Raw genomic sequence first — 18,589 nt, 5'->3', positions numbered from 1 at the left:
GCTAGCTTACAACCGCCAAACACCAAATTAATGGAAGGAAAAAAATATATCTATTTCTGACCAAGCACCTGTTCTACGTAGTTTGCCTCACGGGATACATACACAATATTACAAACAACTGTATAATCACCGTTTGATATGCCGCTTATCAGCAGCCAAGCAACTCAACAGCGGTCCCGAGCCAAAAATGCTAACAATACATCAAAGACATCTTTGACCGTAAAGAAAATGACAGGCGGTATGAGGTCCGGTGAAAGATCGCAGACCGTTCATTAAAGGCGGCAAGTCTCTTTGACGTCGCCTTTTGACCAGCCAGTAACAATTCAATAAAAACAACTGAAAAGACTCCTTGAAAATTATTCATTACTATTTGATTTCAATCTTTGTAAATTCTTTTTTTTTTTGTTTTTGTTTTTGTTTCATTTACTCCTCCCTCGGGCACACTTGTTCCCCTTAAAGTTTTCTATACGGAGACGCAAATAGGCCTACAGAGGAAGAAAAACATTGATAGAGAGAAATATATATATACATACACATACACACAAAGGAGAAGAAATGAAAGCACGAGGTAGAGAGAGAGGGGGGGAGAAATTAAAAACAAGACAGGAACAGAGAGATGGGATGCTGTCATGTTGCTCTTATTGTGAGAGCTTGTGCTGTTGGGAAAGGTCATACTGGTGTTGTAGACAGGGATCACAATAATTGATGGGATGAGAATGGTGGCGGCGTGTGAGGATCAGAAAGTAGTCACGTCAGGAAGATCTAGCTGACAAAAGTTGTGGATATTTTCACTATATATTCGGTTTCATACACACCCACAGTTCGCTCCAACTTTGATGTAGCCTGCCTTAGTTCTTTCCACATTCATCGCTGTCATTGTACATTTGACTTTCCGTACAGCAAACGAACATTTATGTACACCTACTGGGTTTTTAAAAGCACCTATTAATCACTTTTAGAATATATAACCAAAGAGCTGTCATTCATATTGCCTGTGTTTGATAGCTATTTAATTAGATAATTTATCTATCTTATCTAGCTATCTTTATAGCTACGCACGCACACAATCAATCACATCAATTGCTATTCTTTTGATACAAGTTAAACTATCTTCGTTATTTCATAACACTCACTTTCTCCCCTGTCTGTGACCTTTAGCTGTCTCTGAATATTATTTCTTCAACCCTTCATTCATCCCCCATTCATTCACATATAAATAAACCCAGCCTTATTTCGACACATTATTTAAATGCATGCTCCAGACAAACGGACATACTACTCAAATAAATTGAAAGCTGGACACATGCAAAAAGTTGCAAAAACCACATTGAGGTAAGTTGTTTTAAGATTGTTTTATTAAATCAATTTTGATTATATTACAGTGGGTTTATATATATATATATATATATATATATTACTCTCTCTTTTTACTCTTTTATATATATATATATATATATATATATATATATATATATCTTTAATTTTTATTCAGCCCAAACTTTGTTATAACCGTCTCCAATGATAGCATACCTACACTAGTGTGCCCTGCACCGGACCTTGTTTCCTCATTAATTTCCGAAAAGAATGAATACTTTTTAATGAAATTTTCTACAACCACCATTCAGATAGTGTAGGATTACAGTTATATCGGAGTCTGATGTGAATATTTTAACAAATTGTTAATCGCGCATACATACGTACATACTAACACACATCACATATCTTTAAATTGAAACATGAAATTTTGATGTTCCAACAAGTTGAAAAAGAAAATTGGATTTTTTTACCCAATTTTTTTCGTGTAACATCAAATGTCAATTTTTTTTTCACCGTTTAGCCGAGAGTTTTCTTTTTTATATAAGGAATGAGTATGGTTGAATAAATTATGCCTAATATGATTTTAATATTTCATCATATCAGAAATAAAAGTCAAAGTAGCCTAGGCAACATCTTAATTCTGAACAGAGATGGATGAAATAATATAATGTAGAGTCGATATTTTTTATAGTGGCGAGCTGGCAGAATCGTTATCGCGCCGGGCAAAATACTTAGCGGCATTTTGTCCGTCTTTACGTTCTGAGTTCCAATTCCGCCAAGGTCGACTTTGCCTTTTATCCTTTACAGGCTCGATTAAATAAGTACCAGCTGAGTACTGGGACGATGCAATCGATTTATCCCACCCTCACCAAAATTGCTGACCTTGTGCCAAAATTTGAAACAATATCAATAGACAAAAAAGATAACTAGACGATAAGGCGATACGAAGGTACGCCGATAACTGATATTGGCATAAGGCCCCCAATATTGGGGAAGACAGCAAGCTGGCAGAAACGTTAGCACGCCGGGCGAAATGCTTAGCGGTATTTCGTGTGCCGCTACGTTCTGAGTTCAAATTCCGCCGAGGTCGACTTTGCCTTTCATCCTTTCGGGGTCGATTAAATAAGTACCAGTTACGCACTGGGGTCGATATAATCGACTTAATCCCTTTGTCTGTCCGCTCTGTGTGTAGCCCCTTGTGGGCAGTAAAGAAGTAAGAGACGTTTGCACGCCGGGCGAAATGCTTAGCAGTATTTCGTCTGTTTTTACGTTGAGAGTTCAAATTCCGCCGAGGTCGACTTTGCCTTTCATCCTTTGGAGGTCGATAAATTAAGTACCAGTACTGAGGTCGATCTAATCGACTGGCCCCCCCCCCAAATTTCGGGCCTTGTTCTTAAAGTAAAAAAGAATACTGGGGCAGGGAGATGGTCAATTACATCAACCTCTGTATTCAAATGGTTCTTATTTAATCGACCACGAAAGGAAAAGTCGAACTTAGCGGAATTTGAACTCAGAACGACGGACGAAATATCGCTAAGCATTTTGCCCGGCCTAATAACGATTCTGTTAGCTTGCCGACTTCACGTGCTTAAAAGTCGCCTATATTGGTTTCAAATTTTAGCACATTGCTGGCAAGTTCATCGACTCCAGTGCTCAACTGGTACTTACTTTATCAACCCCAAAAGGGAGGAAAGACAAAGTCGACCTCGGCGGAATTTGAACTCAAAACGTGAAAATGGATGAAATGTCATTAAGCAGTTTTCCCAGCATGCTAACGATTCTGCCTGTTCGCCACCTTTACCATCTTAAACATAGATAACTACTAATATTGATATACGGATACTCAGTTTTGGACCATGTTCAAGTTTTAGTCGATTAAATCGACCACTGTATTTAACTGATACTTTATCTATCAGTTTATTTAACTGATACTTTATCGACTGACTGCATGAGGATAAAAAGTCTAAGCGACGTTGGCAGGGCTTGAAATCAGAACACAAAGATCCGACGTAAGGAACCGTAACCACCTTTTGCAATGAATTGGGTAAATTTTCAGATTAATACCCGCAAGATTTTCACTAGGGTGTTAGAGTTTTAGGGTCAGGGTTAGTTTTAGGATTAGGGTTAGGGAATTCTGTCCCTAACCCTAAATCCTAAACTCTAATCATAAAACTAACCCTAAAACCCTAATCCTAGTGAAAATCGTGCGGGTGTTAATCTGAAAATTTACCATGAATTGTATTCGATGCTCCACCGTTTGTTAATCCACTGACCTTACTACTTAAAAACATTGTTTCTTACGTGTTGATCCGAACACACTACCAGAAAGGGATTGAAACCAAATGTTGAAATACATTAGCTTGACGCATAACAGAAACTTTGACATATTCATTATCAAAATTCATACAAGTAGTCGATATAACTAGTAGCGTCCGTGGAAATTCCATGGTTACTTGGAAGTTTTAGAGACGATTAGGAAATACTTAATTTCTTTTGTGAAGTGTTTGATACTGGAGATAGCGCAATGTTGATATAAGCAGGACTGAAGGTTACTCGGTGAGCACATCTTTTAAAACTATACAGGGTGTCCACAAAATCTGGGTACATGGGGATTAACACATACTTTAAGAAATTATTATTTCTTATATTTAATTGTTTATGTCATGATTTTATTCACTCCATGTACCCAGACTTTGTGGATACCCTGTATTCTTTGTTATACACTTGTCATTTCCTCTAACTCGAGAGTTGTAGCCCAGGCCAAGGTAAAGAATACGCACACCCGGTATTTAGGGTTAGGGTTACACCGAAGACGGGTGGTGTGCGTGTTCTTTACCTCCACCCAGAAAAAAATTGGGTGTTAAAATGAGGATATATGATGATGTTAATGCAGCGGACTTGCAGAGTTCTTAACACACGGGACAAAATACTTAGTGGTGTTCTGTCCGTTTTAACGTTCTGAGTTCAAATTCCACAGAGGTTGACTTTAGCTTTCACTCTTTCGGGTCGATAAAATAAGTACCAGTTGAACACTGGCGTTGATGTAATCGATTCATACTCTCCCTCAAAATTGCTGCCGCCCTTGTGGGAAGGGATTAAGTCGATTACATCGATCCCAGTGCGTAACTAGTACTTATTTAATCGACCCCGAAAGGATGAAAGGCAAAATCAACCTCGGCGAAATTTGAACTCAGAACCTAGCGGCAGACGAAATATCGCTAAGCATTTCGTCCTGCGTGCTAACGATTCTGCCAGCTCGTCGACTTAATAATAATTGTTTCAAATTTTGCTACAACACGGCGATATTTCGTTTTGACTTGCAGAGTATACTTTCATGATTTCAATTGACTATGGTCTATGATTTTGTTCCATAGTTAAGCGTTACATAACAGACTATAGTAGAATGATATTGTAAACGATCGATCTGTTTTCCAAACATTTTATTTCATAGTAATCTTACACAATATGTTCCGTTTTCTAAACCTTTTTAACATCCGATACAAAAGAAGGCAAAAACCATTTATTTTCGCCGACCGCTATTCCTGATGGAGGATGGAGTGTAGTGGGAGTAGAGTCCTCCAAAGGGTCCCATCAGAAGCAATCGTCATTACATTCTGTTCCAGGGTTCCCACGCGTGACAAACTAAGACTATGGAAATTTCCACTATCTCGTTTTAAATCTACCCTTAGGCCTCATCAGGTGGCACGGCTTGAAAAAAAGTCCATCTTGCAATCCTTTCTTGAGATATTCTAACCATATTTCTGTGTGGTACTCTAGCTGTGATCTCACAATGACGATAAGTAGTAACTCGATCTCGGAGAAACTCCTTGAACTCCGAGCCACCCACCCTGTCGAGTAACGGTTCCTTCGGAGGAACCGTTCTGACCGCTTCTATTCACCATTGTACAGTTTTGGTTATTACCTAACATTCGTGACCATAGGTGAGAATAGACACGAAAACCAAAGTAAAACGAAAGGCAAATTTGGCTTTTTTTACCAAATTCTGTGGATTACTTTTCTAGCACCTACAATTCTAGCATCCAGGGTACTACTAAAGCAGCGCGGACCCGAACGCGCAGTCGCGCTAGCTAGTCTTGAGTGATCGTTCCTAACCCTGTCCCTAACCCTAACCCTATCCCTAACCCGCGTGTGCAAATGAATACGTGTTTAGGTTTAGGGTTAGGGTTAGGGTTAGGGTTAGAATCGACCACTCACGACTAGCTAGCGCGGACGTGCGAGTGCGAGTTCGGGTCCGCGCTGCTTTAGTAGTACCGCATTAATGATGTTCCAATAACAACAAAACTGAACTGAGGTAAATAAACAGACTCGTTACAAAAATAGCCCCTCCAAAAATTTACCCAAACATTTTCGAATAACAACAGTTTGTATGCATTGTCCCATAAATTGTCCCATTTAAGCGCCCCTTCAGAAATTGAACCTCCTTATGATACGCCCTGGGAGTTCATGGTATGAAATTCATTGTCATTGCTCCGATTTGATCGCCAGTGTCATATATTTAGTTTTAAATGCGGTAAAAATAGGTCAGTGGGGCCCCAATTAGGCGGACCTTAAAAAAAGACCCCTTCGGGCATTCCCTGGGACTAGGGGAGTTGCTGCTTTGAGTTTTGTCGTCCTTGCACCAACGGTCTAGGAGGAGTTAACGAACATAAAAACGTAACATTGCTGAAATTTATAGATAAGATATGTACGTTGTATATATTGGTTATGTCATAGTTTGCATGAAATTACGGGATGTCACTATCAACACTTCCGGTTTCTATCGGAATTTGCTTTCATCATTTTTAGGACTGTTTACTTTTACTTGTTTACGGCCATATACTGCACATTATCCACTTTTTGCGCTTCTCCTGTATGGAAGAGATGACTGGATTAGCTTTCGCTTGTAAAAGGGTGCCATTTACGATCCCTTGCTAACCGGGCCCACCTTGAGCTGGTTTCAGCTGCCATAGCTATGTTTTTTTATAGGACATTTTATTTTTATTACAAAACTTCAACATACCTACCCAAGTAACTTTCGGGAAAATTGATATTTTTAAATGAAATTCTCTACAAATACCTTTCAGATGGCATAGATTTCGATTATATCGGAATTTGAGGTGAAAAATGTTTTTCGATGGGACAAAGAAAGGTTTCGGATATTTCACTCGAGTCTATTTTGTTTCTCCATAACTTTCAGTTTCCGTCTACCAAATCCGCTTAAGGTTTTTGTCGGCCCGGGGCTAAAGTAGAAGATACTAAAGCTAGAAGTAGAAGACACTTGTCTAATCTGTTTTGCGGTGGGACTGAACACGGAACTATATGGTTGAGAAGCAAGTTTCTAACCACACAGTCACGCCTGCGTCTATGTTTCTGGATACTTAAGACGAAAAATAATCAATATTGGTAATGGCCCCGTCAAATGACCGAAAGAATCCGTAGTCTACACCAGTGCTCCGCAACCGGTATGCCGCGGCACTCTGGTGTGCCACCAGACGATGCTAGGTGTGCCACAGTGTAACCTGAATATAATTTTTTTTCCCCATGCTTTCAGCTATATTTTTAGTTCAGGTGTGCCGCTGAATTTTGAAAAGAATATAAGTGTATCGCAAGTGAAAAAGGTTGTGGAGAACTGGTCTGCACTGTGAAATAACCTGATCTTAGCTAAGATTAGCCTTGCACGCTAAACTGGCACCGAAATATGTTCACATCCTAAATGCACGAACACATTCGCGAATTTAATTTGGGTGATCCTTCAGTTTATGGCTCTACTTTCACTTTCGTCAATCTGTAGATCTTATGTTGGTTTGCCAGCCGGCAATTATTATTATTTTTTTTTTTTTGTAATTTCTGTTTTTAATGGGGTAATATTTTTTGGCATGTAGTGAAAATGTGTTGTTGATAGTGACGATTTTCGAGTTATTTTGCTTTTGGAATTTTTCCTTATATTTTGGTTAGCAAAAACAACACGAAAATGAACAACATATTCTAAGCGATCTGATTACAATCACCCTCTCCTGAGAGTTCACATTAAATCCTTAAATGCTGGAGTAAATCGGGCAGTGAACGGATTGAACAAATATTTATGGGCGTAGTTTTGGAATAACTGTCCCCTCGATGTCCTGTATTTCATGGGAAAAGGAAAAGATGTAGAAATTTGAGGTGTCATAAAAGTAAATTGATATTTGGAGGGAACTTTTTTTCTTATGAATCGTAATTTCTGTTCTATAAAATATCGGAAATATTGGAATACTGCTAAAAATGAAAAGCTATTCAAAATTCCTCACAAATATGTGTGTGCGTGTGTGTATTTCTTTACTACCCACAAGGGGCTACACACAGAGGGGACAAACAAGGACAGACAAACGGATTAAGTCGATTATATCAACCCCAGTGCATAACTGGTACTTATTTAATCGACCCCGAAAGGATGAAAGGCAAAGTCGGCCTCGGCGGAATTTGTGCGCGCGCGCGCTTATGAATTTGTGTTGCAAGATTCCTGATATGAAACCGTGTGTTGAAACATTGTTGTATTTCGGGATGGTCATTTTTTTTTTTTTTTTTACTTTGCCAAATAAACACACACACTATGTATTCGTTCTTCACTTGTTTATTACTGTTCTTATTCTAAATCCTGCCATTGTCCAGAAATCTTTCGTTACACATCTTATTCTTTACTGCCCACAAGGGGCTACACACAGAGCGGACAAACAAGGACAGACAAAGTGATTAAGTCGATTATATCGACCCCAGTGCGTAACTGGTACTTATTTAATCGACCCCGAAAGGACGAAAAGCAAAGTCGACATCGGCGGAATTTGAACTCAAAACGTAACGGCAGACGAAATACCGCAAAGCATTTCGCCCGGCGTTCTAACGTTTCTGCCAGCTCGCCGCCTTACACATCTGTGACCTCTTCAGCACGAAGATGGAAAGTGTCGCTGAAGAGGTCCCATGTGTGACGGTAGATTTCCTGACAGTGGACATGAATTAGAATAAGGACGGTAATAAACGAGTGAAGAACGAATATATAGTGCGTGTGCTTATTTGGCAAAGTAAATAAAGAAATGACCATCCCGAAATACAATATATATATATATATATATATATATATATATATATATATATATATACACTCTTTTACTTGTTTCAGTCATTTGACTGCGGCCATGCTGGAGCACCACCTTTAGTCGAGCAAATCGACCCCAGGACTTATTAAGAACTAATTTTTGTTAAGAAGGCTAAGAGAAAAAGATGTTTTATATGACACATTCTACCAGTATCCCAAGTTTGAAAGTGTTTCGTTAAGAAAACAAGTGTTGCCCGTCAAACCAAAAAGATCCTTATTCTTTGTTAGCCTAGTACTTATTCTATCGGTCTCTTTTTGCCGAACCGCTAAGTGACGAGGACATAAACACACCAGCATCAGTTGCCAAGCAATGCTAGGGGGGCAAACACAGACACAAACACAAACACACATATATATATATATATATATACGACGAGCTTCTTTCAGTTTCCGTCTACCAAATCCACTCACAAGGCTTTGGTCGGCCCGAGGCTATAATAGAAGACACTTGCCCAAGGTACCACGCAGTGGGACTGAACCTGGAACCATGTGGTTGGTAAGCAAGCTACTTACCACACAGCCACTCGTTGCATCATATCAAATTTTACGCTTCTAGTTTTGTTTCCATTGCTTTTTTCTCTCTAGTTTGGACTGCAAAACCCTGGATTCTCGGGAATGCTAAATGCGATAGAACGAAATTTATTATGTAACTGGCATATATCTTTTCTATACCTTAGTTGGATTTAAGCAAGGGAAGCAAATCTTGAATAATTTTCCTAAACATCGGTTTTGTACAGGAAAATTATGTAACGTTCACAGCAGTGGTCACATGACAATTTTCTTTTGGGAAAGTTCTGTGTGCGCGCGCGTGTAGAAATATTACGTCATGACATCACGTGCTCCTAGTTACTTGACGCTTTAGTACGGTTGTTCTTAACCTTGGCGATAGTGCTTCCATACCAAGGGCTTGCGCTCCATTAGCATAACTCTCTAGATCAGTGTTACTCAAAGTGGGCGTCCGCGGACCGGTGTGGGTCCGCGAGCCATCAGCTTCCGGTACGCGGCAAGTTTCCAGAAAAGAAAGAAACATTATAAAATGCTTATGTAATATTGTATTATTTCTTTAGAAAATAAATATAAGATAAAATAATTGTCAACTTTTATATCATATTCATTATATATATTGTTTCCGATATAAATTAATATTATTAAGAAATATTACCAGTCCCTGGCATATTGCAAAAAAAATCTGCCGGTACGCCACATCAGATAGTTTGAAAAGCACTGCTCTAGACCATTGCCGGACACGGGTTGTCACTCCGCAACAAGGTGTGGACGCATACATTAAAACATTTCTCTAAATAGTTTAATAAGTGTTGACAAATTTTATGTTATCATTTGCGACTGTCAACTCTTGGAGTGTAGTGTCTCGCAAGCTCTCTGGAGAACTGTTAACGTCAGGAGACACTGCTATCCTTTCTGAAATCACAGACAGTGCACAGTCAGTTTTGGAAGAGACAGTCAGACAGAAAGTAAGAGGACAGAGGAGTCGACCCCAGTATTTGATTAGTGCAGTGGTTCTCAACCTGGGGTCCGCGGAGGTAGTTCTGGGGGTCCGTGAACTAAATTCAAAAATTTCATATAAATATATAATAATAGTGGCTGTGTGGTAGGCATAGGCGCAGGAGTGGCTGTGTGGTAAGTAGCTTGCTTACCAACCACATGGTTCCGGGTTCAGTCCCACTGCGTGGCACTTTGGGCAAGTGTCTTCTACTACAGCCTTGGGCCGACCAAAGCCTTCTGAGTGGATTTGGTAGACAGAAACTGAAAGAGGCCCGTCGTATATATGTATATATATATGTCGTGTGTATATGTTTGTGTCTGTTTGTTCCCCCAACATCGCTTGACAAACCGATGCTGGTGTGTTTACGTCCCCGTAACTTAGCGGTTCGGCAAAAGACACCGATAGAATAAGTACTAGGCTTACAAAAAATAAGTCCTGGGGTCGATTTGCTCGACTAAAGGCGGTGCTCCAGCATGGCCGCAGTCAAATGACTGAAACAAGTAAAAGAGTATAAATGTAAAAGTAATGCGTGTGTGTGTGCGCGTGCATTGGAAGTGAGATGGTGTACATTCAATGCTGAAAAGAAAAATCAGCGTTTCGGTTTCAACTCTGAATGAGTGAATGTATGTGTGCGCGTGTACAAGGGAAGGAGCAATGTTTTGACATGTCGACCCCCCACCCCCACCCATGATGATAGACGCAGCGAACGCGCAATTTTCTGACTGGCTGAAAATTCTGAAAATTATCTAACTTTAAACACCTGTAATGTTTTTGCAAAATTTTTCTGGAATAAATGAATAACAAATTCGGATTCAGCGTCTTGCAAACAATGACGAACACTACAAAGATCCGGAAAGAGTAAGGAATGCAGAGTGCTGACTAGAAAGGATAAAGGTGGCATCGTATTCACTCGACTTACGAATAGAACAGAGTGGTGACATTTAGTAGAGATGACCCGGAAGCTGTTCCTCTTCGATTACTATTGCAAACAGCAGTAGCTTTCTTCAACTGAATACACGTCGTTGATCGAATAAAATTACCCAAATACGACAACTTCGACACGAAATAACTTCTAAAATACGAAATTTTGCCAAAAATGTTCAAAGTAAACCGTGTTCGGGGGTGAGAAATTCCACCAGTATACGAAGTTTCAAACTAACTGTTTGGTTAAGAAAAATTAATTAAAATATTTAAGCCAAATTGAACAGATCCAAAATATCTTCAGATTCTCATTTTACCATTACAAAATACGTTAATTCTATTTCACTTTTTATTATTAGTCAACTAGTTTGAATTCAAATTCTGCCGAGGTCGACTTTGTCTTTCATTCTTCGGAGATCGATAAAATGAAGTATCGGTTGAGCACTAAGGTCGAGATAATCGACTTCGCCCTCCCTTCTAATATTGGCAGAATGCCAGCAGTTTTGGGGAGAGAGAAAGTCGATTACATCGGCCCCGTTGCTCACTTGGTACTTATTTTATCGACCCAGAAAGGATGAAAGACAAAGTCGACCTCGGCCGCTAAGCATTTTACCCAGTGCACTAACGATTCTACCACCTTGCCGCTTTTAAAATTTGGTTTTTTAAAATGATATTTGCTGAAAATTTCATTGCGAGGAAAGAAAATGGTGGGGTGGGGGCACACGTGTATGGGTATGCTTGCCGTTTCTTGTTTCAACCGCATGGCCTTACTTGAAGAATCACGCAATACAAATCCAAATAAATGGAATGGAACACTATTTTACAATTTTTGAATGCTGTAATACCCCCTTCCTCATTCTATTTTTCAGTCATTAAATGCTGTTAATACTTCATCCCGCCAAAATAGCTAATATCGCAGCGCTCGGGCATTCGGAGTATATATATATATATATATATATATATATATATCTTCGAAACGCCTAGTTTAGAATAGAGGCAGCTGATGAAGGAAAAGTTCCATAAGTGGCTCGTCTGTTTCCCTATGTGTTCATTCTGTTGTCCGCAAAAAAAAAAGTCCGTTTTTTTGTGCTTTATCTATGTTCCCGTTCCTTTTTTGACGTCCTGTACCCGGATATACATCTATATATACATGTAGGTATGTACATATATGTATGTATACATGCATATGCTCATATATCATTTGTATTATATATATATATATATATATATAAGGGCATTACTATATAATAACGCCATGAGGGACTCTAAGGTCAGACTACTATAAAAAAACACATTTTTACCGAATGCGAGGAAATGCAACTCTCAAAGCCAACCCCTTAAAAAAAACGAACTAAATTATAGATCATGATTTCGTAGTTATTGTAGCATTATACAACTTCTACTCGTCAGTATAATATGGTCCAGAAAAATAGAAATAAACAGTGAATCAACATACCAAACGAACACCATGTATCCAGCATAGCATATAGACGACTGTTCATCGCTATTTCCCTATGTAAGTGGCGGGAATTTCGAATTGCATCTCGGTAAATATGCCTCTTACTTAGAATAAATTCAGCACTGAATATATTCTGGTAATATATTTAAATTCAATAATAGGACGAATTCTTTTACAAGAATTTATCAAGTAGCTAGCGTGAAAAAAACCTCATAAGGGAAAAATTCATCATTTATTCCCGAAATATATATTTATATATATATATATAATGCAAATAAAGAAAAACTTATTCAATTTTCTCGTGATAACCCTCTATCCTTTTGAGTTGTGTTAAAGATTTTTTAGATGAAAGTACTAATATTCTCTAAGACAGTGTAATCGATCGAGTACTTTCTTTTCTTTATTTTCATAATCGGTTAACATTCTGCCAGCTCGCCAATATTTTTCTTTGTGCTGCCCAGATTTTTCTATATAAAGGGAAATAACTCAACCTGTAAACCCTTGCTAATAATCGTTATTAAAATTGTCTGCTTAATTACCTTTAAATCATGATCTACAGGGGTTACATAGCGATTTTTAAAAAATGTTTAGTAATTAAGCTTTCTTAAAAGTTAATAATTACTCTTGAGAGCGAAAAAAAAAAAAAGAAAATCGACAAGATTGTCATAGATCTTTCTATGAGAAAAAGAGACACGCTCTTAACATCTAGTACGCCTGGGGAGTTAATTTCCCCTACACTAAATTGTGATCGTGTTAATGTATGAAGTCGTTATGAACGAACTTACTTGTCTGTTTTATCCTCGGCAGCTGTGTATGGTTCTACTAGCTATCTCATTTACAAACGTATATAAGCTCACGCTTGCATAAGACGTACCCGCTTTTACAGTTGTGGAGAAAATATTTAGTCTTCTTTTTTTTTCTTTTTGTATGAGTTGGAGATTTTATTCTGTGCATATATATACAATATTGCGAGAGTATATTAAAATAAAGTATGAAACTATAAACTTATAAAGATGCTACGTTACGGGAGTACAATATTTCAACTGCATCTTCTTTCAGATCAACTGTATAGTTTACATCTTGGTCAAGAGAATTGCCATACAGAATGTAAAATTCGTGATTCTGGTTGTGGTAAGCCACCAGGGTGGTGTACCACTGTTATGGTTTTATTGTCATCTACTGATTGGAAATAGCTGACAGGTAGATGAAAACTTCGTGTTCCTTTAATTTTACTAGTCATTGTCATCATAATCATTATTATTGTCATCATATTTGGCTAGCTCAAAGCTGTCAAATTCTCCTTTAGTTAAGACTAACTTATAATTTTATTTTCTATTTTCAGAATCAATATGAATATTGGAGTAATACTTCTGTTCTACCTGCTTGGTTTTCTCAGGTGTGAGGCATATAACCCTCATGATCGTTCTAAAGATTCAGGGAAAACGGTAGAAGAAACTGCAAAGAAAACATCAGGTCTGTTGACCACAATACTCACGTCTCTTGTCTCAAACAAAGCACAACCAAAAATCGACCCTGACACCCATTACTTGAGAATAATTGAAGGAAATGAGAATAATTTCTTTCCTGGAAAATTAAAACCTACTCGTAATAACTGGTTTCAAATTCTACCTACACCAGTAGTCACCAATGATGTTTCTTTGAAAACTGTTGTTGGTTGTGTGATTGCTTCTCTTGGAGAACGTTTGATTAAACAGATTGAAAGTGACGCCCATCATCATGGTCGACAAAAAGCTCGCTTGCAGTGGGCCAAACAGCGTCTTTCTGAATTCATTCAGTTTCTTCAAAGAGCAATATGTACATTTGAGTTAGTTGATAAAAATAAAAATTCCTACATCAACCATAGTGAATACACTACTTTCATGACTGTCATGCAGGACTATCTCCTTGCAGGGAAATATTTATACAAGCTTGCTGTTTCTGCATACCGACAAGTGGCTGATGACTTTCAAGATGGTGAATCACAATTTTCTATCTCTTGCAACCAAAATAACAAACACCATGACTGTTCTTCTGATGTTGTCGGTATTCTTAAACAACTCCAGTGTTTCTCAAATTGCCGTGAAACAAATAACTGTCGGAATAAAATCACAAAATTGCGAAAGATGTTGCGCCGAGCAAAACATATGATCATCAACTCAACATTTAAATTAAAACATGAATAATTATAACTCAGCTTTCCACACTAACTTTTCCATTAACTTTTCAACACAAGAACATAACAAGAAAAATATACTAAGTATCTACTATCAAAGATAGCTCTGCGTGATTCAGAATTCGATTATTTAGAATTCATGACACAAAAGGCATTAAGTACTTGAGAATATTATTTATAGTGAAAACCATAAAACTTGCTTGGAAACTATAAGTTGGTTGTAAATATTACAGACTCTGAGCTTTGGTTATGCACTATTGTGAACACTGAAATGAGTGAAATGTTGCATATTTTAATCCGGTTTTCCAAAATTTTGACATGATTTCCCCTCAGTTTACAGAATATAAACTGAAATGTTGGTACCAAGATTGATAATGTATCATTTAAGGGATATTAACTAAAATTTTTTAAATGTTTGACTTTAATTTCATTACTCTAAGCAATATTTGCTGATCAAGGTTATGAAGCAAACAATAACAAAAATGGCTTTATAATGAATAACTGACATATATATAGACTAAAAGGAATTGCTTCTTGTATTCATATTTCAAATTCATGATGCTTCATGCATTTTCTCAAAAGAAAAGAAATTATTTATGTGTTTGTGCAGACATAAAAATACATTGGTTAAGTCCCCTTGCTAGTGATCTTCAGTGTTATAAATTTAAAATTTTTGTTAAAATTTAAAAGCAAACTGTCAACGTTGGTGCTAATTAGCTATTTAAAGCTTTATAAAGGTTCATTTAAAAAAAAAAAGTCATTATGCAAAACTAGAAATGATATCAGGAATTGTTTCAAAACGGATTATTGTTATTCTGTGAATTAAAATTTTAAAAAAAGCTATGATAAAGCTGAAGTCAGAAAAAAAATGAATGCATGTATATACATCACACCAAAGAAATTATCTACACATAACTTCAGCTAATACACACACACGTGTGTGTGTGTGTATGAAAAGAAAGAGAACAGATGACTAAGTGAATGGTGTTCCAGGCAACTGTGAAGGAGAAATTCGGTGTTCAATTATTGTCCAATGTGTATGTCCAGCTAACTCAAGTATTGTTGAAAATTGATGAGTAATGGGATTACAATTTCAGGTTCAGTTCTTCCTGTGGGAAAATATATATATCTACCTAAGACCACTGTACTATTCAGGGAGAAACTTATCTCTGATCCACTGCTATGGAAACTGGAGCTAACCACTGTTACCTTGCGAATCAGAAAAGGATATACAAAACTGATTAGAGGCTGGAGATAGTAGGCATCACTCTCTCATTATGCTTAAAATTGTTCACTGTCTGAATATATTGCTACAGTGTCTAACTATATATAGTTAAAGAAAACCTCCAGGTGGAGGAAAATTGATACTCAGGAATGAAGCACAAATGGATCCAAATATCTACCTAGTCTTTATTATTAACCGTTTTGTTACCATATTTATATGGAAATACACTGCCTTTGTTTGAATTAATGTTGAAAAAACTGAAGAATTTAATAGAATAACCTTGTCATTATTAAGCTAGTGTTTAGAACATAAAGTAATGTGAGATTTTGATGGAAGGTTTTAATTTATATCACCTTAACCCTTTTGTTACCATATTTTTGTTTAAATACACTTTGTTTAATTAATATTGAAAATAATGAAAATTTTCAGAAAATAATTTTATCATTAAGTTGGTGATTGGAGTATATATTTTCATGAAAATTTAATGAAAGATTTCAACTTAGATCACTTTAAAACAGGAAATTTATATTATAAAACCAGGGAAAGTTCAAGCAGTTTGGTACTAAAAGTAGTTAATGATATATGAATCTTCATGAACACCTCCATAAAGTATTAAAAACATTGTGTAGTAATAATCTGGTTGAGCTTGCTTGGACAGTTCTAACCCATGAATGCCCTCCATCTTGGTCAATCTACATATTTCGCGTTTGGACGACCTACTCGAGTATGGCCATGCTGTAGCAGCCATAACAATAGACGACTAGCCATCTATAGTGATGAACATACATATCATGAAATATACCGATATAAAATATAGGTTTAAGACAATAAGTTGTGTCGAGTAGGTATCAAACCTCACAACTGAAAAGTCTTGATTGAGTTTGTATTTTGTCATTAACACAATGATGTATTTAACTCTGTTGGTTAAGACACCTTTGTGGTGGAGAATCAAATTATGAATAGAAAGGGTCATTATTATACAATGACCCAAACATGGCACTGAAATGACATATATAGATACAGGCATGGCTGAATGATTAAGAAGCTTGATTTTGCAATCATGAAATCCCAGGTTCAATCCCACTGCATGGCATTTTATTATGTATCGTTTGTTATATCCCCAAAGTCAACTCTTACCTTGGTTAGAGAAATTAGGTAGACAAAACTATGTGGAAGCTCACTGGATGGACTCACACTGATTCTGCTTGAGGATTATAATATAATAAGGGTACAAGATATGTTTGTGGAATACTCAACCACAAACATATAAGTCAAAGGTGGTGAGCTGGCAGAAACATTAGCACGCCGGGCGAAATGCCTAGCAGTATTTCGTCTGCTGCTACGTTCTGAGTTCAAATTCCGCCGGGGTCCATTAAATAAGTACCAGTTACACACTGGGGTCGATGTAATCGACTTAATCCATTTGTCTGTCCCCTTTGTGTGTAGCCCCATGTGGGCAGTAAAGAAATAACAAAAATATAAGTCAATGAGCAGGCAGTTCAGTTGATTGAGCAGCTATAGTACTCAGCCTTGAAACCGATAAAAATCTATTTACTTTGGCTTTATATATGTATATGTGGAGGCACTTGAGTTAGTGGTTAGGGTGTTAAACTCATGATTGTAAGATCCCTACACCAGGCAATGTATTGTGTTCTTGAGCAAGACTCTTCATTTCATGTTGCTCCAATCTACAACAGCTGGTAAAAGTGAATATTTCTGTGATGGTCCAGCATACCGTCCAGGAGGGATATATACACCAGAGAATCCAGGAAAACAGCCCTATGAGTCAATATGACTAAAAAAAGGTGCTTTATCCATTTTTTTACCCTTTATATATGTGTATAGATGAGACAGATATGTATATTTACTTCTACTTTATGTATAGATGAGAGAGATATTGTGTATGTATATATATATATATATATACATATATATGTTTTACTTTATATGTATGAGTGAGAGAGATTATTGTGTGTATGTATATATATATATATATATATATATATATATATATATATATATATTTTACCTCATTTCTTTCAGCCAGTCAGCTGGGTTTTTTTATTATTTTGTTACACTTTAACCCTTTAGCATTTAAACTTGTCATATTTGACCCACATTTTCAACCTGTTTTATGTTCAGACTTATCGGATCTAGCTTCTTACACCTGCCCTACAATGTCATTCTAAAAATAAACAAATAAAATTTCAAAGCTAGGAGTTAATGCATAATTAATTCAAAGCGATGTAAATAAATATGCAATTATATCTGACAAAGTAATCTGAATGCTAAAGGGTTAAAGAATTTCATGATTTTTCTCTGCAGATCATTAATTTCATAAACATTCTATGTGTTTCACACTCAGTAATATTTGAGAGATATTTCATGATAGAGTACCAACTGTAAATATATATATATGTAAATAAAGATCTTATCATTATTTTGGCTTGTGTATTTCATTGCAACGTTATGTATTTCAATTAAAGCTTTTATTACCTCTGCCTTAGCAAAGGCAGAGGTATAGTTTTCAGTCACGTTTGTCTGTGGACAAGATACCTCAAGAACTGCTAGATGGATTCGGATGAAACTTTCAGGGATGTTTGGCCTCGTGACTGACACAAACTGATTAGATTTTGGGATCGATCTGGTACCAGACAAGGATTCTGGATTTTTTTCCCTGTTTTTTAACTTAATTTCTGAGAGCGGTCGGGTTCATTTTTAATGTTCCCATTTGTGAGAGGAGTCGAGTTTATTTCAGATATTCTCATTTTAAAAATCATCTCCGGCTAATCATTGAGAGGACATTGGTGTTGCCTTGGCGGAGGATTGCGCTCTCTGAGTGCTCTTATTATTATTATTATTAT

General features: G+C 37.0%; 2 protein-coding genes across 3 annotated transcripts in view; one reads left to right on the top strand and one right to left on the bottom strand.

Moving 5' to 3' along the window:
- LOC106874616 (thialysine N-epsilon-acetyltransferase) overlaps positions 1–12,405 on the bottom strand; it is a 66,520-nt gene extending 54,115 nt beyond the window's left edge. Inside the window, exon 1 of the mRNA XM_089357173.1 lies at positions 12,325–12,405. Coding sequence (XP_089213299.1) covers positions 12,325–12,354 — 30 coding nt within the window. The 5' untranslated portion in view covers positions 12,355–12,405. The remainder of the gene's footprint in view (positions 1–12,324) is intronic.
- Positions 507–17,202, top strand: LOC106874618 (uncharacterized). Of its 2 annotated transcripts, none has more exons than XM_014922407.3 (2): positions 507–1,332; positions 13,670–17,202. In XM_014922407.3, exons 1-2 carry the CDS (start codon positions 1,250–1,252, stop codon positions 14,508–14,510), a joined length of 924 nt encoding a protein of 307 aa, XP_014777893.1. In that variant the 5' UTR covers positions 507–1,249; the 3' UTR covers positions 14,511–17,202. The 2 variants fall into 2 exon arrangements, with proteins under 2 accessions (XP_014777893.1, XP_014777894.1); XM_014922408.3 differs by lacking the exon at positions 507–1,332 and adding an exon at positions 12,835–13,527 and having other exon boundaries at positions 13,670–15,256.
- Positions 17,203–18,589: the final 1,387 nt, after the last annotated feature.

The sequence above is a fragment of the Octopus bimaculoides genome, chromosome 9 (assembly GCF_046866305.1).
Source record: "Octopus bimaculoides isolate indiv1 chromosome 9, ASM4686630v1, whole genome shotgun sequence".
Classification (NCBI taxonomy): domain Eukaryota; kingdom Metazoa; phylum Mollusca; class Cephalopoda; order Octopoda; family Octopodidae; genus Octopus; species Octopus bimaculoides.
This window is presented reverse-complemented; position numbering and strand designations above follow the sequence as displayed.